General features: G+C 40.0%; 2 protein-coding genes across 7 annotated transcripts in view; one reads left to right on the forward strand and one right to left on the reverse strand.

Annotated features, from left to right (window-relative positions):
• Positions 1-2,522: 2,522 nt before the first annotated feature.
• On the reverse strand, positions 2,523-12,419 carry E2F6 (E2F transcription factor 6). Of its 6 annotated transcripts, none has more exons than XM_040598504.1 (7): positions 12,068-12,419; positions 8,974-9,022; positions 7,340-7,550; positions 6,861-7,019; positions 5,722-5,836; positions 4,023-4,170; positions 2,523-3,284 (listed from the first exon to the last, which is right to left on the reverse strand). In XM_040598504.1, the coding sequence occupies exons 1-7, from the start codon at positions 12,131-12,133 to the stop codon at positions 3,238-3,240; spliced, it is 795 nt and encodes a 264-aa protein (XP_040454438.1). In that variant the 5' UTR covers positions 12,134-12,419; the 3' UTR covers positions 2,523-3,237. The 6 variants fall into 6 exon arrangements, with proteins under 6 accessions (XP_040454438.1, XP_040454440.1, XP_040454436.1 ...); XM_040598506.1 differs by having other exon boundaries at positions 7,334-7,550; positions 12,077-12,418; XM_040598502.1 differs by having other exon boundaries at positions 7,334-7,550; positions 12,068-12,417.
• Positions 12,420-21,617: 9,198 nt separating this feature from the next.
• The window catches only part of GREB1 (growth regulating estrogen receptor binding 1), a 109,177-nt gene continuing 107,216 nt past the window's right edge, over positions 21,618-23,578 (forward strand). The window contains exon 1 of the mRNA XM_040599065.1: positions 21,618-21,717. The gene's annotated coding sequence lies outside the window, so the exon portion shown is untranslated. The remainder of the gene's footprint in view (positions 21,718-23,578) is intronic.

Consider the following 23,578-nt stretch of genomic DNA (forward strand, 5'->3'; position numbering starts at 1 on the left):
GACTGTTGACAGATCAGAAGTGGAACCAAAAATAGCAGATTCCTGCTCTGGATAAACACTTCAGCAGTTACTTACGCGCCAGCACAGTGCCAGGGCCAGCCTGTTCACTAAGATCGCGGCACACACAAGGGTGTAAAGCTTGCAGCGAACTCCAGCTACTCAGGAGCAGCCCATTGTCTAGCAACCAGGCTCACCTCATCACCGAAAATTACAAGAGCTAAAGTGACTTCTGAAATCAATGTAAATTAATTATACTTCTAAATGAGGCTTTTCACACACAACAAAGGATTATTCAAAATGAAGGAATTTGTTGTCTTTTAAGTGCTTTCCAAAATACAGTAATTTAAAGCAATCCTTTCTTCTTTACAGATCACATTATTTAAAAACTGCGAATCACTGAAAACTGATGAGTGATTTCCCGTAACAAATAAGGGCTGAACTGACAACTTGTAGCATTTGTTCCTGTTACAGAGTCAGCAAAACCAGGTCGTTCCATAATTACAGATTCTGGCTGTTGCTATTGCTGATTAATGCATTTAGATGTTCAGCCATTCATATTGAAGGAAAGACAAAAATGTTATTAGAGCTTTTTACTTAATTACAGGCAGAGTCCTCAAATAGCCGAGAGATGTGCTTACACATATAAATATGTTGGCAATGGACAGATATGGACTCAACCAAAATAGTTTAATCTTAACAACCTTTCAGAAGAAATCAAACATTATTATAAAGTTCAGAATAAGGTCCTATCAGATTTACTTTTTAAGTGAGCTTGTAACTTGTACGTAAGTTCATATTTACTCAGGAACCTCTCCTCAAGTCCAAGTCTAATCTTTCCAGCTAGCTGGCTTACTGAGCTAATGCAGTACGTTGTTCTCCATTATCACAAGTGGATAATACTGTAAGTATTCTAGTAGCAACAACGAAGTGGTTTAATCTTCAAAAGTTTGTTTGTTCCACTAAAGATGCAATATTAAAACAATCAATGTATTTAAGAAAACAATTATAGCATAGCTGCCATATTACAGCTTCTCCCATTTCACTGTGATAATCGTGTAGCTTAAAGTTAAAAAATGATTTCTACAGCTAGAAAAACCCGCGCAAAGGAAAAAAAGAGAATCATCAGAGATTTCAAAATAAAAAATCCTAATGTTTCAATTAAATAAAGCATGTTCCGCTTTTGAAGACAGAGTTCCTTAACGTTTAGAAGCTGGTTACTTTGTAGAAGTATGCTTCCTTACTCTACAGTTCAAAACACAGTATCATCATGTAAGAAAGTCCCACCCTGATGCACAGCATTCAGGATCAGTTGGTGGTGCTGGAAATGTTTATGTTTCACAGCAAAGATTATCCCAAGTTGCTGAACCAGTGTAGGGGGAATCAATACTTGGGCACAGATCTCTCTCCCCTCAAAAACAGAAGAGTGATGTAAAAAAAAAAAAAAAAAAAAAATCAAATAGCAAGTTTGCCATGTGGAAAGATGCAAGCCACCAAAGGAAAAGGACCCTTCTTGTTCAGAAAGATGATTTCTTAATTTTAACTCCAGCCCCCAGCTTTACTAGAGGAGCACCTTCCCCATTTTTACTGCATCTACATACAAAACATGCTTTCACTTTGCTTTTATTAATTACTGTAACAGCTCAGCCTATAGTTTGTGTTGATGTATAGATGCAGAAAAATAGTATCAAACACAAGTCCTATATTCTGGAAGCGCACACACACAAGAAGTCAAGATTACTTTCTGATACAAGCTTGCACTTTGTGTATTTCAGTTTGCATAGGGTAATACTACAGATTTTGCAGAAGTAGTTAACCTTGTAGAAAACTGCATTAACATATGCATTTAGATATATTTATTTAAGCTCTTGCTCTACTTTATTTGTACTGCAGAATATAGGGAATTTAATTTCACAGCATCTAAAACAGCTGTAGAGTTGCTGGTTAAAACACTGAAAAGTTTATTTGCTTTGTTGTTCTCACTTGTGAGTGGATGGATAGTTGTTGATACTGTGTGATTGGGAAAACAAAGACCTGGAGCTCCAATTTAAAAACAAACCAACCCACCCACCCCACACAGAAGTACGCTTTTCACTACTGGAGTAGAATGAGCCTAAGCAAGGCATTTGTACGGTGACAGTTAATTCACTTAGAAACCCAGTACCCAAGTTCTAAAGCTTCATTTTACAGATACCACAGAGGGACAATCAGAAGTAAACCTAAACTATTTTACATATTTTTGCAAGCTAAAGCCACAAAGAGATCATGGTACTAGGCTAAAGCTATGCTGTATGCAAACTCCAGAAACTGAAGGGACCAATTTTAAGTAGTTACTGATCATGAAGTTTATTCTGAAAATTGCTACTGTATTGTGGCATCACAAGAATCAGCTCTAACTGCTAGTTGCCAGCATCACATATAACAGATTTAAAATTTTCATATCCGTTTTAATGTCTGTGCTTACCCAGCAATCTGACAAAGACAACTCAAAATGTTCCGTTAGACTGACCGATTAGGCTACTTAATATTTTTATAAGCTTATTTTATTTCTTTGCTGTACAAAGGCAGAAGTGCAAACCATCTCAAAAAATCTACATCAGTAACTACCTAGACATGATACAGATATATACAAAAAGCGCAATTATTTAACTTCAGTGTTGATACCATAGTTCATACAGAGCTGGATGCAAATGATGCAAACAGCACCTACACCGCGTAAGGCATAACTCTCATGATATCTACATCTTGTTCCTTATAGTGAAGGCTTCTGATAAACCAGTTCTTTGTTACACTTGTACTTGCCAATCCTGCTTAGTAGTAGTGCAGCCTCAGAACTGAAAAGTGCATTTCTTTATTATATACATTCCCGTAAGGATTGTGGATCATCCCAGAGTAAGGATTGTGGATCATCCCAGAGTAAGGATTGTGGATCATCCCAGAGATAGTTTTCAAATCTTCATTTTTAGAAGTAATTGTGTTTTCTGTCAATTACAATTATTTCATCAGCTAAAAATACCATTTTCCCAAAGTTCTGTAGTACAAAGGTCCTAAAAGCAATAACTGTCATCTTTCATCTTGGGAAGATAAGCAATCCTGTGAAAGCACTCAAACAACCCACTGCTGTTTTAAATTTAAACCACTTTGGAACGTTTCAGGTTAGTAAGGTTGCAGATCCAAGTGGCTTTGGAAAAGCTCTGTAACACATATATTTACATTCGCTGTTAGATTTTTGAGTTGTAATTAACCTGGCATCTCAGGTGGTTGGGTTTTTTCCTTCGCCTGGAGATCTCGCTTTTAAAGGAAAGTAAAAAAAAAAAAAAAAAAAAAGAATACAATTACTGTCATTGTAGGAAATACAATTCTGAGTCATTTTGCAAGCAAAATAAAGTTAAAAACTACCTAAGATTAAGAAGTCATCCCTTCCCCTCAACTATAAAGGAGCACTGCTAAAAATAAATTATCTTTTGTGTTCTGAACTACTGCAATTCCTGCCACACTTATTTCTAAACCACAACATCCTGTAGCACTGGGGGTTTTGAGAAACTACGTATCAGCCAATCTTGTTTTAGGAGATGAAAACACTACATCCCCTCTCCTGTCTGCCCTCCCTTAGACTGGGCAGTAATGAACAAGGGCAGCATACTGTCATTTGAAAGAGCGTCATAACTCTCGTTTCAGGTGAGCTGCTGGGCTCTGCAACGAGGCAGCTAAGAACTAACACACATTGTTCCACCTGCAGAGTGCAGCTCTGACAGGAAACCAGTGAGAGCAAAGGAAGGAAAGGGTCAGGGAACAAGAGTGCCTTGCTACATGTGCACGTGCCTGACTGACCTCCTGCTGCTGTCAGGCAGCACAACAGCACAAGCTCCTCTTTCGGGCTTTTCCTATACTCCCACACATCTTGGCCCACAAACTATGCCCAGAAAAATTATACTTGCACAATATAGTTTTCAACTGTATCAGAATGGTATGACCCTCTTGAAAAAAACATTACATGGGGATAAAATGTAAATGGAAGACACCACCTTCATCAGGAGGAACTGATGGCTCAGTTTCAGAAGTGACAGTAACTGTATCTTCAAAAGTTTTAGCACCTGGCTTCTCTTTTTCCACCTCACACAGATACACATCAATGGGTCCTTTTGTGCTCTTCACATGTACTTCTATGCAATCCTATAAAACAGTGACTTGCATATAAACCAAAGCACAAATCTTTCACATCAGGTTATCTATTTTTGCACATATTTTACAGCCAGTAGATGAAGAACAGAAGAAATACAGAAATAGCATAACTATTTAAAATTGTGTTATTAGTTCTACAGGAATTGTAACTATTACATAGATTTGTAGGGCAATTATTAAGCACCACTAAGCTAAAAAGGTTTCAATTTTGATGAATGTGCACTTAAATCTTTGTTTAGTCTTTTTACTGACCTTTAGATGTACGACCAGGATTTACTATACATTTAGGAAGAGTAACAATTTAAAACTTGACAAGTCAATGCCATGGATCAGAAAACAAATCAGAGCATGTAGCAACTTTAATAATATCACAAAACAACTAAACTACATTACTTTTACTGCTTTCCTTCAGCAGATGTCACACTGCAAGGCACAGAGCAAATCAAATTTAACGGACAACAGAGAGAAAATTCTGTTCTGTCTAAAGTACATCTTTTTAAATCCTGCCTTCTTTTGCTTCAGGAAGCCTCTGAAATCTTATCTTTTTCATCTCCACAGCATGAGAGCCAGCTCCTTCTACCAGTGAAACCACTGGAGATCCATGCAGAGGATCTAAATCTTCTGGTTCTACTGATTCATATCTCCTTTTCCTATTGTATCACCTCCCCATCTGTGCACACAGCAAGATAAATTTGATGATTATACAATTAAAAGCCTTATAAACAAAACACACATACAGAAGGAAAACAAATTAAAGTTCCATTTGTTTATCTTAAGCTTACTCCCATTATTTCCCCTCTTTCACAGTACTACTTTAAACACTGTATTCCCAGTATATAGGCCCTGACGCAGCTGCAGCATGACTGGGTGCAGAGGGCAAAGCCGTTACAGCTCCTCTGTATGACACAAACAGAAGGATGAGGATGTGTGTTGTGCCACAAGGTGAGGACAGGACAGAACCCCCCCACCTCCATGCAAAAAATCCATCTTGACATGATCTACTAGAGTGCCAAAATGTTTTCTTTTGTCAACCACACTGCATTTCACACTTTAATATTACAGTAACAAAACTGTCTACTCATTAAGCAGTAAGACAGCATTTACATGCTGTTAAGAACATTATAAAATCATGCCAATGGCTGTTTGGTTAGATTTACAATTTTTGTAGATTTTAGTATTCAAACATTAACAGCTCTTTGAAAGTTTCATTATCCTAGTAATTATTGAACAAACTGATAGTGGGAATAAATAACACTACAGTTGTTCCATTCTGTCTAGCAAAACCAAATAAACAATAAACAGGTCTGAGCTTTAGTTAATAATTTAGGTAAACAGAAAAATACTGAAAGTAAGTTTATTACACTATTATCCCTGCAGCATTGTTTAGTGCTGTAGGGATACAAGAATACAAAATAAAAGAACAATGAAGTACCAATATTTGCTATACATGATAACAAAACTAGAAATCAATTACTGATTGCTGCTGCAAATATAAAATTTGAGAAATTTTGCTCCCTTAAGAGAGAAATGTATAAATCTTACTTCTTTAGGAACTGGTATTTCCAATTTGGTTTCCTCTGGAGCTTTGATTGCAATCACAATCTGTTCTTGAAACGCCTGAATGCTACGGATGTCTTGATACGTCACATAAGCTAGTGTATACATTGGTCAAGGATTCTGTAAAGCAATTTGGTAACAAGCAGAAGCAAAAAGTATGATGTACAGATACGTTGAAGCAGAACACCAACTTAAGTGGTAAATAGTTCATATGAGGTTAATTTTACAAAGCTAGTATTAAAGTAAGTATTAGTCAACAAGTGGAAAGACTTTATTGCTAGGAAAGAGAGCTTTTTATAAAACAGAGATACTCAGTATTAAGAAAACACACACAACTGACAAACCATTTCCACAGATGCTGTCCTAAGACTACAAAGCAAAGGGAATACTGCCCCTGAGAAACTACTACGACACACATAAATAATCTCCTGGAAAACTACAGAATTCTTTTCTTAACCAGAACAGAACATGTGAGGTGTAATGAAAAGTTTTGCTGTTATCATACAGAAAATGGGCACGTTTCATTGAGCACGAACCTTAACATTCTGCCACGCAAGGGAGCTAAGGAATATTTCATTGTAACCCAAAGCCAAAATCACATGTTTATGTCATACTAAAATAAACCTCTTTTCTATTATCAAAACCCATTGAAATACAAGATTGAATTGGAACCTCTCTCAAGAGACAACAGTATTAAGGACACAAGAAACGTACCATCATATCTTCTTGGCAACAGGCCACTGGGGCTCTGTTTTGGGTTCCCTTTCTCATCTCACTAAGCAACTCAGTCTCACTGGTAGGTCAAGACTTGCCTCCGAGTTAACTTTATAATGGAGAGAAAAAGGTGATGGTCAGAGTACCAAGACTATTGCCCTACTTCCATTCTTCTGCAGTGGGAAGGTCACACAACTAGTACTCCCCTGAGAACATGCTAGATTGTACATGCTACTGCAAAGCAGGGCACATGACTAGTACACACGAATATGAAATCAATGTTTCCTATTCTACAACTCATTATCAAGTATTAATGCATACCTGCTGTATCAGCCTACACTTATTACGAGATACCCGAGTACTTGCAACCAAAACCACATGTTAAAGTAATGCAAGAGTTAAAAGGATATTTTGCATTTTCTTTGTCATCTGTTAGTTCAAATAACTGATGAGCACAATCCTTGATTAATTCATCCAGAGCTTCTTCCATTGCTGACAAGTCAGAGAGTTCATCTTTAAGGTTTTGCTGTTCTGGTGCTTTTCCAACAACTTGGTCAAGATTAGAACCTCTACAAGGATATAAAAGTTGTCTAGTATGCTTGTATAAATAAGAGCCTGTTTATTGAGCACAAAGTATACTAACAGACAACCAGGAACTCTGAAATCCTTTACTCTGCTGTAACACACTTTATTATGCTTTTGCACTCGATACTTGTTAATGTATCAAGTAATTCAGACAGCACAAGGATACAGAAGAACTTAAATATTTGTATCTATTAAAGGTAAATCAATATGCTTAAAAATACTCTCAAAAGTTATAAACATTACTTGACATTGTTGGGTTTTATTGTTTCAGAAATTAGAAGTTTTAAAGTCAACTCACACCCACTGGATAAGATTCTTAGATCTTTTCTGAATTAAGTGGATTCCATCCAACACATTCGTGATGTCATACACCCTTCGTTTTCGTACTCCAAGTGTTGTTGCTACTTCGTTTAAATCAAGGACACCATCTGGAGCTGTTTTGACAAGATCCATGAATTTTCGGGTCAAATAAACCAAGGATGCATCAAATCGAGGCTTTTTGACTTTCAGAGTTTCTGTAAAGTTTTGATAGAATATTTAGGGTAAATTACTATGCAAGTATGAAGTGTTCCTTAAAAAACCCAAACAATAGTGATGAAGTAACAATGAAGATAAAAGTCTGGAAGCACGGCAATTATTAATGCTGACATTGCAATGGCATCATATAAAGTCTATTAGCTACATATACTTTCATTTGTTTGCAATGATTGTATCTAAATAGCAAGCATGCATCTTCACACTTTCAACATTCATGACTTCAGACTGCTAGCATGGAAATTAATAGTTGTGTAACTATGTTCTGTAGGACATGAGGTCAGACTACTGAATGAATACCAATGAAACCTTTGGTTAACTATAGATAGTGTCAAGGCACTGCCAGAGAACAGCAGCTCTATCATCTGCTCCACGACACTCTTAAAAATTTATTACTTTTTTCCTCCACAATCTTTGGCCCAGATTAACCTGCAGATCTCCCAAATAACATTCAGGCACGGTTTCAGGGACTGTTTCAGCCTGGACATGACCAAACTGTTCTGCAGTACAAAAACTTAATATATGGACAAACTCTGGTTGTACTGTTTGGCCTCAGGGCAAAAGAATTTGTCCTGCCATTGTTTGATATACTAATGCAACAAAGATCTGCAGATACCAAGATACTACAGGTGTAAGAGAGATCCTTGTGCTATATGTATCCATTACCAGCATATTCACAGAAACAGCAGGAAAGGTACTGATGAATAGCTTGTTTAACTTCAGATGCATAAAACATAAAAAAGCATCTATTTTTGAGGCACAAAAAAAAAAAAAAAAAAAAAGATGTGGTACACATGCACTCATCTGATGCTAGAGTCAATGAAAGACTCTCAAATTTTGCTGTTACTTGTCTTGTCTCCTGGAAAGCAAAACGGGTATTTCATTTCTGACCAAACTGTGTCACTGAGTAATATTCCATTCTAATGTTTCAAGAGAATGTGTGTGTGTGCGCGCTTCAAACTTCATTGTTTTTCCCAGGATGAATGAGACATCCACTTTTACTCACAGTATATTACACCCATTCCATGGCTGCAAGATTGTGCACTCTTAACGGTGACAGGTTCAACAACTCAGTTTTGGATTGTGTTACAGTGAGATTTGTGACACTATTCAATTGGTGAGGAAAAAACCACACAAAACACAATGCAAATTCACTTAAGCTTGTACTTACATTTGTTAATACCAGTTGAAAACCAATGTTTGCCAGCATGATGTTCAAGTTCTCTCTAACTCATTTTTCCTGTACATTATTTTCTTTATAGCAGTGGGAAAGTATACTTGCAGCAAATTTAAAGAGGAAAACTATGAAGAATGTATTGCTTCATAGCTGTTACTTCATTTAACATGAAAAAAGCATGAAATACTTAAAGGAATAATCGTCACACATGGAAGACTGCAACTTACTTCTCACAAACTGTACGTCATTGTCCACATTCAGGTTGATCATTGGTGGCTGGGGAAAAAGCAAACAAAAAAAGAAACTGACTGACATAAAACGCTGTCTACAAAGGAAGCTTCTCCAGAAGAAATCACCAGATCAACTCTACATGCTACAGCCAGCAGAGTGCTGACAATTCAACAGACACTACTGTGAAGGAACATCAGAGGATAGAAGGGATACATGCTCATTAATTCCCATCAGAATTTTCAGCCCTTAGTCTCAGCTTGTCTTGGAAACCACTGAACTCCCTAATGCTCAGGCAACGGTCACAACACAGATACCTGTATAAACTCTACAAATACAAGCTTCAGCTAGTCCACATACAGAAGATACACTGCTATTACAGAGCATTACAATTATATATTACAAGACTGGCAGCAGTCTGCTCTGGTCAAGAAACTGGTATGATGAACCCAAGTAGGAACTTATTTCCACCCCTCACCCCAATTTAAAAGCTGTATTTTCAAATTCAGACTCATTCCAATTAGGAGAGACCTAAGAAGGTCTCTGGTCCAACCTCCAGGTCCAAATAGGAACAGCCATTAGATCACAGCTGTTTACTCAAGGCTTTTATCCAACTGGGAAAATATCAAGGGATGGAGGATACACCTCTCTGGGCATCCCATTCCACTGCTTGCATGTCCTTGCAGTGAAAAAAAGTTTCACTTTACATCAAGTTGCAACTCCTCTTGCTTCTTCTATTCAATTCATGGCTATTTCCTTTCAGCTGCCATCATGCATGGCTATGAAGTGCTGGCACCCACTTCTTGTTAACTTTCTTGCAAGTACTGAAGGGCTGCTGTGGCTTAACAGGCTCCCACAGCAGTTTATCAACAGCCTTCCTGTACTGGTGGGTCTAAAATGGACACAGCATTCCAGCAGTAGCCCAGTACATGCCAAGTAAAGAAGGAGAATCATTTCCCTTGATTTGCTGGCTATGCTTCTGCTAATACAGCCTCATAGGCCTCAATGCCAGGGCACAGCACTGGTGCATGTTTAACCCACAGTCCATCAGGACCCCCAGGTCCTTTCAGCAAGGTACTCCCCCAGCGCTGTATGCTGCAGTGTACAGGCCCAGGTACAGGACTTCACACTTGAATTTTCAGCTTCCTTGATTGAAGTTTATGAGGTGTCTGATGACCTATTCCTCCAGCTGAGGCAGCTTCCCCACTCAAACATGAGTGTGCACCTCACATCCTCATCCTAACAGGACAGGTCCCAGGAAAAGACCCCTGAGGAATGCCACTTGTAATCCACTTCTGCATAAAGTATGAACCACTAGCCAGTCCTCTTTGAGCCTGACAATCCAGCCAGGGTTTTTTTACTCATCTAATAGCTTACAATCTGTGACATCCCAACTCAAAAAGGATGCTGCTGCAAGAGACTATTTCAGAAGTCCTGCTAAAGCGAATGCAGATGACATTCCAGGCTTTGGATCTACAGATCTAATAATTCCATCACCAAAGGTAATCAAATTGGAAGCATAGTCTTGTTGGCTATTCCCAATTGCCTCCTCTGCCATGTGCCTAGAAACAGCTTCCAAGACCACTTGCTTCATGATTTTCCAAGAGACTGAAGTGAGGCTGACTAAGCTGTAGCTGACCTCCACAACCCCTCAAAGACCATGACAGCAACCTCACAATGAAATCAGACAACTCTCTCAGGATGTACCCCAAGTGGGTCTATAGTCTTGTCTGGGCTGGGATTTCTCAGGACATTCCTAATTTGACACTTTTCCATTGCTTGCTATTCTTCTCCTTGAATCCCATCTCTTAGACACAAAGCCTAGGGACATCAGTTCTGAAGACGCACTGCAACACGGCTGATTAACTTTAGCCTTACCTGTCTCTGCTTTTCCTGAATCAGATGCCCCATCTAGCAACAGGTTCGCATTCTCCCCCTGCCCCTTTACTGCTAATGTAACAGTAAAAAGTTGTCACCCTTGACATTCCTTGCTAGTCTTAAATTTTTAGACTTTGGCTTTCCTAGCATCATACTTACATGCCCACAAAATGTTTTTTATCCTTCTTTACCGCCTGTCCTTGCTCCCACCTGCTGTATATGTTCCTCTTGACCTCCCCAGAGTGCAGGCATAGCTGTGCCCATTCCTCCACACATTTACTTGTTTTCATGAGTATCAGGATGGAACAACCCTGTCCTTACAGGCCGCTTCTCCAACTTTCAAAGTTGTCTCCCCTAAAATCTCAACTACCTGTTATCTGAATAAGCTAGAATCCAGGTTCTGTACTCTGCCACTAGCCTTCCTCACTACGCTCAGGGTCTTGAACTCCACTATTCCATGGTCATTACAGCCGAAGCTGCTAATGATTACCATACCCTTGACTTCCTTGTTTATGAGAAGCAGATTCAGGAAAGCATCACCCCTGGCTGACGCATCTAAAGACCTACATAAAGAAGCTGTGCCAAACACCCTCTGTGTCTTACAATCATGACCTCCAATAATAAGAAATTTTCAGTTACCACTGTAAGAACTCATGTAAACTTTTTCATGGCTCTAAGATACTACTACCAAGTAACATTGAGCCCAACAGTCAAGGTTAACAAAAATAAGCATTTTTAAGAAGTTCCACAGAACTGAAAGTAGGCCTGTTTTTTTGCTAGCTACCTCATAACATTACTAAAAAGTAGCAGTGGAAGTTGCACCTAAGATTACCTGAACATCACAGATGATCGAAGAAGAACGGAATGCATAGCTGGATTCGTTTTTCTCGAACATAGCTACAACGTATCTAACTCGATTACGAGGCTAGGGTAACACAGCTAAAACAGTATGATCCCTTGGCGCTACACCACCACTACGCTCTTCTTCCCGGGCAGCCTGCTACACACGCAAGGAGGGAGGGAAGCACCACAACACCCCTTTCGCGCACCAATCCTGCTAGGCCTACCACATCTCTCCAACCCGCGGACCTCGGGCCGGACAGGCGAGAGGAAGGACTTTGGGGGATCTCCTCAGAACCTCCCGCGGCGGGAGCGAAGCGCTGCAGTGCCGCCCCGCCCTCTCCCCGTCCACCCCCCTTCCCCGCCCTCCGTTACCTCACTCACACGCAGCGTGTCCGGCCGCAGCGGTCTCAGACGCTCCCACTTGGCAGGGCTGGCCATGTTCGCCCGGCCCTGGCTCCTCCTCCTCCTCCTCCTCCTCTCCCCCCCCCTCCGGCCGGCCGTAGCCCTGGCGCGCCGGGAGGACTCTCCGCCCTGAGGCGAGGCGGCTGAGGCCGGGCGCTCAGAGGCCTTCACGACGAGCCTGCGAGTCCGTGTCGAAAGAAGGCGCCGCCATCCCCACCCCACCTCCGGGAGGAGGGGGCGGCAGGGGGCCCTCCCGCCCTCGCCGCAGCTCCGTTATGGCCGCCTCTCTCCTCCCCGGCCCCCCCGCAAACCGGACGGGCGGGCGGGAAAGCGGAACCCCCGCCCCGTGCGCAGGCGCGCGCCTCCTTCCCGCCAGAGCCGGGGCGCGAGCGGAGGTGGCTCCTCCCGCCGCCGGGTCCCTGCCGTCCCCTCAGCGGGGCGGGCGGGCGGTTGCTCGGGGTGGTCCTCTCTTCTGAGCGCCGGGGGGAAGGAGACCCCCGCTTATCGCCCAGGCTGGCGTTTCCTCCCCTCAGCACCCTCCCAGAGCAGAGGAAGAAAGGATTTGCTCGCCCTCTTCGTCCTTGTCTTCCTGGCGGGGTGCAGCCGGCGTGGGGAGCGCCTTAAGCGCGAAAGTGGGTTAAACCGGGGAAGTTCTCATCCCTTCGGTGACCGAGGAGGGAGGTTTTTCTTCCCTCCGTGTACAGCATCGGCAAGGAGAGAGCGCCCTGCCTAAGCACCGTCGTGTAAATAGGTGTGAGAATAATTAGTATTGCTTCCTTCTGTCAGGACTCGCTAGTAGAAGGCGGCCGAAGCTGTGTGTGTCACTTACTGGGGAGAGAAGGATGGCATGCCCGTGTCATGAATAAATTAATTATGAGGGGGTTGTGTGTAAAGGGCTGGGTAGGTGCCTCTAGGGCCAGAGCAGCCAGCCAATGTGGCCTGGCTGAGCTAGGCCTGTCCATTTACCTCCCAGCAAGGGGTCCCAGATCCTTTCCCAAATCCCAACTCCATTGCTCCTACCCTTTCTTTCACACTTCTGATATCCTTTTACAAGCACTGACTGTTGCCTTGCTCGTTTGTCACCATCAGCAGTAACCTCAAAATTTTTGATTTGGTAGGAAACTTCTGTTTGTCAGGAAAAAAAACCCACTTACTTAAAACACAACTCCTTGTTAGATAGCTGACCTGTTGAATGATTGCTCTTCATGGTAATTAACTGTCCTCTACTGTACCGTATGACAAAGAAGTCTGTGGTGGAGTTCTTTTTCCTAAAGAATGTGTGAACTTTTTTGCTTCCCCCGCCTAAACCGTTGGTGAAATTTCCTGTCACTTTCTCATCCTCAGGGCAGGTGCTCTGGAGAAAAGTGAATTTCATTGGACATTGTGTAAAACTGCCGGTCTAGTATAAGGAATTCAAAGCCTTGAAGAACTTAATCCCTTTTCTAACATGCCAGGCTGCACAGCTCTAATAGTCTATTTTCTTTAAAAATTACTGAATTAGCTGTTTCATATCCCTTCAGGTTAGACATTCCTTTGGTGTAGCTTATGTCACCACTGAGACATCAGATGCCTTGAAGGAGGATGCAGTTTTCTTCATAGTAACCAATTTTCAATCAATTACTTGCACGGTAGCAATTGTCCTTGTAGTCATGTGTAGAACTAAGGGGGGTTGTTCTCATGGTCTAATCAATTTATCAGAAAAAAAGTGGGGGAAATATGTTACAGCTCCTCAAAGGCATGGTGTCTGTTTCAGGAGAGATGAAGCCTTGAGTTGTTCATTTAAAGACCTCGGGCAAATGTTGCTTGTCAGTATTCTAAGGAGAGCTTAGACTGCTGCAGGTGCAAAAGGTTTTCCTATCATGAAAGCAGCTTATCACTGAAATGTGAAAGCAGCTTCATCACCGAAATGTGAAAACACTCATTTCTGTGTGGGCAATATGATCCTTGCTAACTATTCTGTGGTGATAAATGTAGTCCCATAAGGAATGAATGTTTCTTCCCCTTTGTTATACTCTTAACTGGAAGACATACCAGCATTGTAATCACAGATTGTATAAACCCACTGTGATAAAGCAGGTTTTTCCCAACTGGAACAGCAAAATGCTTTGGAATAGATGTCTTGGGCTGCTTTAGTTTGGGGTACTGTGCTATGCAGCATAAAAGTCATTGAATAGGATTTTGATGATTGTTGGGTAGTCAGATATTAGGAGGGAGGCTATCAGCTCATAATTTGAGGATTAAGGATGTGTGAATATATTAACTCATGTGGAAAACATTGCATGAAGATGTAATTATGCTGTTGTCCTAGCTGGTCATAAGATCAAGTTCTGTTGTTCTTGTGCTTCTCTGTCCTTCGCTTCTGACTGAGTGAAGAAAAGTCCCCATGGATTCAGTTTCAGGAAGATTTTTCTATATTTACACAAAAATTATAAAGCCTAGTTATTCTTTTAAATGAAAACTAGATTTTGGACTATCAGGAGTTTTGGCTGCGACATGCTGTGGATCTAAGAGTTTGATTGTAGTGTGTTATTATTTGCATTTTATAAAGCTGGTAATTAAATTTATCCCACATTTTTTATTACTCTTGTAGATGAAAATGTAAATTATACCCTATTTACTGTTATCTTACTACATATGAAAATGGTTGTGGACTCTTTAATATCTCTGCGTGGTAATTGTACAAGACATGATTCTTAAAATGAAGGATTTGCTCATTTAGCCAGGTTTCTTCTATTGCATTGGTTATTAATCTGCCACAAGGGGGCAGTAATTCCATTTTCTAAATCTGATCTTTTAACAATGCATCCTAGAACAGTGGTTTCCTTAGCATTTTTGAGGGACTGTGTGTGAAAGTCAAAACATAATTTTCTTAAAAATGCTTCGGTTGTGTAATTTAGTATTTTACTCTGCACTACTTAGGCATGTAGGTTTTACTTTGAGCAGCGTGAGTTAGACTGCTATGTAAAAGTTTTTACTGGTGAACCTCGTGCAGCACTGTAATGGTGTAAGGTTTGGATTTCATGCAAAATAGGAATTTTTGTGTTTTTTACATTGCCATTGTAATAATGAAAAACTTGTTTTTAACGAAATGTCATTACTTTCCTATTCTTTTATTTTTATGTTATGCTAATAGCCTATTAATATTTATTAGTCTATGTATATGTAATCCTAAATTTGGGAATTATATCACCTGACAGGTAACTTTATATTCTTTTATAATATCCATTTATTTTATTTATGTACATAGTAGTTGTAACATCCTGCAGTTAAAGCCAAGGCCACCTTACAGATGTAAAAATCTGTACAAATCTGTATGAAATGCAATCTTCTCTTTAATGATTCTCTTTAATCTTGTAACTGGATCTTCCATTAGGTGTGTATGTATTGCTGAAAAGATGAGCCAGAGGAAGTATCTTCCTGCAAAGGTGAAATCATGAAAGACAGAAAAATGAGTAAGTATCTGTTTAAGCTACATAAAATCATGCATATATTTGTATATTGATGTCTGTCTGTATAAACTTCCTAGCCTCCCTAAGGTCCTACTAAGGTCCTCACCACTGCATAACAATTAGGTATAAAGGTTGTGGAACATTACTATATAATTTTTTATGCTGCAAAATGTAATGATTGAAATTTGTTTCTGGTAACAGTACAGTCTTTCTTGATGTGCTCAGCTTAATAGGACTGAAAAAATTTGTTCCTGCATATATGGTGAATAGTCATCCTTTAATTTAAGAAGGAAAATCCATGATTTTTTTACTTTGTTGTATGAGTATGGGGAAGATCAAATCAGTTAATCAGATCTGAACCACACAGTGCTAAGCAGCATTCTCTTTTGTCATGTCCTGAACGGCATGCTTGAAATAAAATTAGAAGTCATGGATGTGACACCATGTTAGAGATACTGGTTTTAGGACATGTTAGAAACTGAAGCTCTGAATTTTTGTACCTGTAATCTGGAAAATAAATTATATTGAAGGACGAAAGTACCTTTAAGGTGACATTAGAGTTATGTAAATAGCAGGTACATACTGCATATGAGCACTGGTATCTTTTATTGAAAAGGTTCAGTGAATATTGTGCTCTTGGTGAGGTTCTGAAATTTGTCAGCAAGCCATCTCTCATCTGAAAGAGTCTGATGGTTTCTAGGCAAAGGTCTTAACAGAGCTTGTTGGAAATTTTCATCCAGGCTAAGGAGTTTATAAACAGAAGATTCCTGTTGCAAAAGGGCATTATTATATTTGTATCTTTTATTATTATTATATTGTATATTTTGAGTTGCAGAGGAGGTGCAAAATTGCCTGATGTATATGATTTTGTCAGCTTTGAACGCATGGAAACATTGGAGTGTGCTCTCATAAGATGTTTATATCTTGAGTTTCAGAAAACTAAAAAAAAAAGTTACTTTTTCACTTTAGATGAAGATTTCCCCATTGCAGGTTTTCTTATTATTTAAAATTTATTTTGTTACTTCATTTTATCTCCTAGTCACAGAATCACAGAATGGTCAGGGTTGGAAGGGATCTCTGGAGATTGTCTAGTCCAACACCCTCACTAAAGCAGGTTCCCCTAGAGCAGGTTGTGCAGAATCGCATCCAAGCTGGTTTTGAAGGTCTCCACAGGAGGAGACTCCACAGCCTCTCTGGGCAGCCTGTTCTTCCTCATATGCAGGTGGAACTCCCTGTGTTGCAGTTTGTGCCCGTTGCCCTTTGTCCTGTCACTGGGCACCACTGAAAAGAGCCCGGCCCCATCTTGATGCTCACCCTTAAGATATTTGTATCCATTGATAAGATTGCTTCTCAGTCTTCTCCAGGCTAAAGCTCTCTCAGCCTTCCCTCATAAGGGAAATGCTCCAGTCCTCTAATCGTCTTCATAGTCCTTAACTAAATAATATGAGAAAGTGTTCTATATTAACTATTGACTCATATCAGACAGTGAATTCTTGAAGGCAGACTTGGCTTTTGTTTGAACATTTTAATCACACTGAGTATCTGTAAACTCTTAGAAAAAAGTTTCTGTATATTTTGCATAAAACAGGAGAACACTGTGTCTTAGTGATTATATCTGAATTGAAGTTCTGTGGTAAAATTGATGCCTGAGCTGGAATGATCCAGCTCCTGGTTAGTGCTAGATGTGTAAAGCAGGCACTTGCTCTGTTCATACAGAGAACGAGTCTTCTGGGCTAGCTCAGAATGTCATTGCTGCTATGACAACCTTTGGGCTGTTCCACAGAACTGTAGGTTCTGCTCAGCAACCTGGGCTTCTGCCAAAAATATGATTCTGCTGCTTAAGTTGGACAGGGAGTCACTGTGTTTTGCTTCTGGAGTTCATAGCATAGCTGTTCTAACAAAGAGAAGAACCTGCATTCATGGTCTGTCATTGGAAGTTGAGAGAAACAGTCAGCCTTGATAGAAAATACCATTTATTTGCTACTTTAACTCCATTGAGAACTTGGATACTTTTGATCTAGCAGCACACCAATGCCATTTGTTTCATTTTTGCAGTGGTATATGATTTACAAACGGCTTGTGAAGAAGCAGTGGAGATTGTTAGAAGTGTCTGAGGTAGAAGACTTGTGCTAAACATGGCTGATGAAAATGCACAGATATTTGAAGACTTTATTACATCAAGGTATAATAAACAAAAATTGACTACATGATTGCATCTTTAAATGTTATGTGATGTCCTGTTTTAAAACATTTAGCATCTTTATGAAACTTGGGTGCTTCTACGGAATTATTGCATTGATGTTTTAACTATGTGAAGATTCTTCATCTCACTTTACTAAGAAAATTTCTAGAAATGTGTTTTATTAAAAGGGCACAGGAGAGTACATGGTAAACTTTGCTTCCTAAGTAAATACCTATGTGGTACTAAGTATGTTTATATTCTGTCCATGACAATGGACAGCAGGGACATCCAGTTTCAGGACTGGAAGAGTTTCATAAACAGAGCTGTAAAGTACTGCCCTCTTTGGGGTATCCAATTGTAATAAACAGTTGGAGAATTCCTGTCCTGCAGATGCTCTGCATCTGAGCTGCTTACTGATGGACCAAACTCCATGTGTCCACCAAATTAATTTTTGAAAAGCAGGTAGCAAGGAGAGAGTATCTTTGGGTTTGCCTGGTACTATGGCTGCTGCTGTTGACTGAACCACTGGCAAAAACACTGGCTGAAAGAGAAAGAGTTGTCTTCTGTGAGGGGAAAGGATTGCACTTCGTGCCCCTAGCACGTCCGTTACCCCTAGTGTGCTCTTGCACTGGACAGACTGAGCAGAGCTGGACCCACCTGACCAGTGCTGGTCGCTGCTGCCTCCTGCTGGAGCAGCCTCATATCATTCTTTCTTTGCCGCCCCTTCTCTGGGTAGGTAACTCTTCTGGCCAGTTGCTTTTGCTCTTCCGCTGATCTCCAAATCTCTATAGAGTACCCACACTGTCAGCATCTTGCCTCTGACTTCTTCCTGCCCTGAGTGCCACTATGGCTTGCTAGGGCTACAAGGCAGATCTTTTATTGTACATCCATTCTTTTTCATTTATTAGTACTTAATTTAACCTGCCCTTTCAATCACCCACTACTATGAGATATGCCTGCAACATTTCACAGTCTATATTTGGATATCTTGAATAATTTTCTGTCGTTTCACCATTTGCATTGTACAATGCATCAAGCTTTGTCACAGCAGTGTTCAACACCTTCTCCAGTTGATTGGCAAATATGCTGAAAGTCCATCAGTCAGTCCTTGGTGTCCTGCTCCATATATACCACTCTTCTGGTACTGAAGTTGGTTTAACCTAGAGGTTACCTGTCTTGTAGCACATGTAGTTCAGCAGTAGCTCGTAGTTCAGCAGCTTTGTATTTGGGTAAAAAAACTCTGGTCCTGATGATATGTTACTTCCAAATGATCTGTCCATTCTAAAGCTTCCTTTGCTTCTTACATCAGTAAGAAGTTCTGACCTTCAGGAGTTGTGCTGACATGTGACATCTCTGCAGTATTCTAGAAAAAGCATCTAGCTGATTTTATAGAGATCTTTCAGCACCAAAACAGATGAGAAATCTGATTCTCTCTCCTTTTTTAAACCTTTTCTATTTTTAAAGTTTAGCAGTTGTTAAAATAAAAATTAATTCAGATTATGAGCTCTGACATAGTCCTCAGCAACTGCAACATGAACAGCATCAGTTTGACATGATTACTCATACTTATCTGGAGATAGTTGCTGTAATGATTTTTAACATTGTTTCTGGTCTGAAAACTTTGTTTCACACACACGAGTTCTGAGTGACTTCCAGCTACTACTTAGGAGTGGTACTCTGCTCCTTTTGGGTTGGTGAAGGCTGTTGGAAAGTAGCATGTATACTGAAGGCTGGTAGGAAGTATTTTTGTGCATAGTGCAAGATGGCACTAGTTCTTAAAAAGCATATTGCAGCCCACAACTTGGGAAGGAAAGTCTTGATGCTGGCAGTCTGGCTTATTGTTAAAAGTCTGGCTAATTATCAAAAGTTATCCAGACATTCAAATCTTTACTTTGCTATGATTTTGGGCAAGTAGGGAGAGTTTTTGAGATGTGAGATTAATGTAATTCTTCCCATTAGGTGAGACACACTGAAGTGCAAGTCTCTTGAGCATGAAAGTAGGAAGCATGCCCTTTTGCTGCAGCACAACACTGTAGCACATTTCTGAGTATCGAATGTAACTATCAGATGCATTTGGTTAAGTTTAAACAATTTGCCAAGAGCTGCACTTGCTGTGCCTTCAAGAGGGAGAGGGGATATAGCACTGTGCTGTGATATAGGTCTTGCTGCAGAGGAGAAAATGGAAGAAGCTGCTCAGTTGAATCATGATGAGTGTATGGTTTGGCAAGTCTGGATTATAATTTTTTCCTAAGTCTTCATTTCTGGGCAAAGTGACTGAGACGATTATGACAGAATAAAGAGACTAGTTCCTTAATTTCAGTTCAGTCATTTAGGTTATCGTTCTCAAGCTGGATCAAATCTGTGTTGTTTGCACTAGTTACTGAGCTTGTCCTAGCTTTGAGTGAAGATAAAGACTATGTTCTGATTCTTTTCAGATTGATCAACAGTTTTATAAAAAGATTGATCAATAGATTTTGTTTTACATGGCGGATGTTGCTGTTGTGCTCGAAGAGCCACCTTATTTGTCTTTTATTTGTGAGATGATCCAGGGAATGTGAACAGTTGTTTCTCTGCCCCGTGGACCACCTTCTGTTGACCTTGGATGTGTCATGCCTCCTAATTGCCCTTTGAGGCCAACAACAACAAAGAAACATGGGCTAGGATATTGAAAGTTTTAAAATAACTTGTAATTACTACAACTTCATTGTGTCTGACCTTGGCCTTGCAGTAGCTAACTTGCTGCTTAATTTTGGGCAGTCAGTAAAAGAGACCTCATGAAGTAAGTGCCTAATACATCTTAATACATCACCAGAGAGATTCAGGTGCCTCTCAAGGCCTCCAGAGGGAGATCCTGTCCACTTAACTAAAGTGTTTAACCTTAAGCAGACAAGATCTTTTAGAAGTCTTCAGCATCACCTACCTCTCTCCACAGTCTCTGTAACAAACATAAACACTTTAAAGACTGGTTTATCGATAAGTGTGTCTAAAATTAGGTCCTTAAGAAGAACAAGCTGGCTAGTTGTAATTATATGTGATTTCTGGAAGCCACGTTCTGGTCACCTGAAAGTGCTTCTAGTCACCATAACTGCTGAAGGTGAAAAAAGACCACTTGAACACACTTGTTATTCAAGCTGAAAACTTAGAGGACTTGTGCCTCTGTTTTTCATGATATTTAAGGTGATTATTTCATAGCTCAGAGTCTTAGAAAATACCACTGGTTACTTTTTCACTTTCATTCACTATTGCATCATCAGATTATACTGGTATTTGAGTCTGGCTTTGCAGGAAAAAGTTTGGAAGCTTTAAAAAAAAGCTATTTAGAATAAGGATCGAGAAACAAAGAGCATAAACAATAGGTAAGCTGGATTTGGGAGATAACTAGCTATCCAGGGTATTTTTCTTTAATCTGTATCGATCTTTTAAACTAATCTCCAAGTGGCAGGCTTTGGCTACTATGACTAGATTTCTTTCACACATAGATAAACCCTCAAAGTTTCCAGTTTCTCCAGAAGACTTCCCCTTTCCCATCATATCCCTGGCATTCCCTGTGCATCTTCTGTTCTATAACTTTTTTTTTCTCTTAGGGCTGTTGAAATTGTGCTTTAGACCCTAGAGCCAAATAAGGCATGTCTAGTTGGGAAGATACCATATTCAGTGGGAAGCAGGGGTGAGGATGCATGAGACTGGAGAGGGAAAGGCTGGGGGGAAGGGTGAGGGGGATTGTATTCTTGACCTTAGGTAGCTGGTGCTGAGAGGTAGCGCATTGTGTTGAAGCGCAGACAGAACTGGAGTTTGTGGATGGGAAGGAGGGAGCAAGGAGGAGGGAGGGGGAAGCTGGGACGGGGAGGAGGGGGAGGAGGAGAGAGCAGCATCTCTATCTTTCTTTGCAGACCAGCTGCTAAACAGCAAGGGGAGGCTCATGCTTCCCTAATATCCATCACTCCCTGCTTCCAACGTGGTCAGACAGAGCAACAAAGAGGGTCTCGGAGGTAAGATCCTTGCAACGTGCAAAGCTGTAACATCTGCCAAAATAAGGAGAAGCAGCAGCAGCAATACAGAAAAAAGATTATCAGCACCTGGGAATGCTCAGAGGCGGCGGGGGTGGCGGGGGTGGTGGTGACGGGAAGCCCAGGTCTCCTGAAGGCTAAGGAAGTGTTAGCAGCAGTAGCAGCAGCAGCAAGAACGGAGGAAGCAGGGAGCAGATTAGGTCTGAGGGAATTAGGATACCAGCTAGCAATACTCAGCAGTTTGTGTTCCAACTGCTTGTGTACAACGAGGAGAGAATGGGGTAGAACTATAAAAGCAAGTGCTCTGGTATCTGGCAAAATAAGGCTTAACAAAATATATGAATGGTTTCTTTACCCCAAATGTAGTTCTGGAGTGAATAAAACAATTAATTTGTGCATTTCAGAAGAAAAAATATAAAACTAGAGTCTGCATATTGTTTTGACTTTCTTACATGAAAGGCTGATTTTTCATTTTAGGGCAATGCTTCAGTTCAGAAATGCATTTAATAGCAACAAGGAGAAAAGAGGTCAAAACACCCAAATGAAATGTTTGGGGTCTTTTTGAGTTTAACAAAATGGTCTGTTTAACAATTACTGTAAGAAAATATTGATGATACCAAACAAGGTATGCTAGACCTGAGAAATACTGTTTCATTTCAATTGAAAAAAAAAAAAAAAAGTAATTTTGTACTGGCATGAGATGAAATTTGTAATTATGTTTGATTCACCTGCTCAGCCTAAAAAGTCAGCAGTTTGGTTAGGTATATTTATGAAGTGATTGTTTACTTTCAGTTGCCAATACTGCTTAGATGAAGGAGACAGAAAGTATAGTATCTATACATTGGAGAAATTGATGTTTGCTTTTTCATTGTGCTTTGTCTAATTTACTTTACTTTTTGACATATGAGCTACCTTGGTTTTGTTCTAACATCGCATAGACCCTTCAGAAAATTATTAACTAATAATGCCAGTAATGTCAGTGTTTGTTGTTAAACATGTTGAACTAACTACAAAGAAAATTAACAGTGGCTTGTATGTATCATGAATAAGTCTTTATGATTTAATGTTTTTTTTTTCACTGTGAAACATAGAGTCAGTATCCCAAGGTGGACATTGTGGAGTATTTGTGCTTAATTGGAAGTTTCTGTGTTTTCATCTCCACACTAGTAACTAAAATAGCTGTAGTGACTTGATTTCATGTGTGAGTGAGGAAGTTAGAACCACCATGCTCTGTTGCCTTGGGGAACTTGGCGTTGGTGGACCTGATTTTGATTTGACTTTTCGTCAGTGTAAATTTACTGGTACTGGTGTACCTGGGATCAGCATCAGGTTCTGTACTAGTCTACTTCATCATTGCTCCATTTTTCTTATAAACAGAGAATAGCCACAGCAACGAGGCTGTTCTTTCACCAGCTTTTACAATGAAGTTAATTGCTGTTTCAGGGCTTACAGTTCTGTTATTATTTTCAAACAATAAATAACAGTCTGACTTGGCTCCTTATCAAGCCTGGTAGTTGTCAGCTGTAGCTTTGAAATTTACTTCAGTCAGTAGAGAATCTTATTAAAAAAGAAAAACCAAAATAACTTCTTTTCCTGTCATACTACCCCCTTGCTTACACAACTAGTTTTATTTTTTTAATTTATCTTTTTGTTAACTGCAGGAATGCCTGATATATTTTTGAAACTTCTTGTTCTGTCTTATTCTTAATGTACAGCTGTTTAAGAAAACCTTAAATTAATTGAGGCCTTAAAAGTGATCTTTTGTTTATTTAGAAAATCTAAGCTTACTACATACAAAATTGCCTAATTATTTTTTGTGTCTGTATTTGACTACAGTTTTGAT

The sequence above is a fragment of the Falco naumanni genome, chromosome 6 (genome assembly GCF_017639655.2).
Source record: "Falco naumanni isolate bFalNau1 chromosome 6, bFalNau1.pat, whole genome shotgun sequence".
In the NCBI taxonomy this organism is placed as follows: Eukaryota; Metazoa; Chordata; class Aves; order Falconiformes; family Falconidae; genus Falco; species Falco naumanni.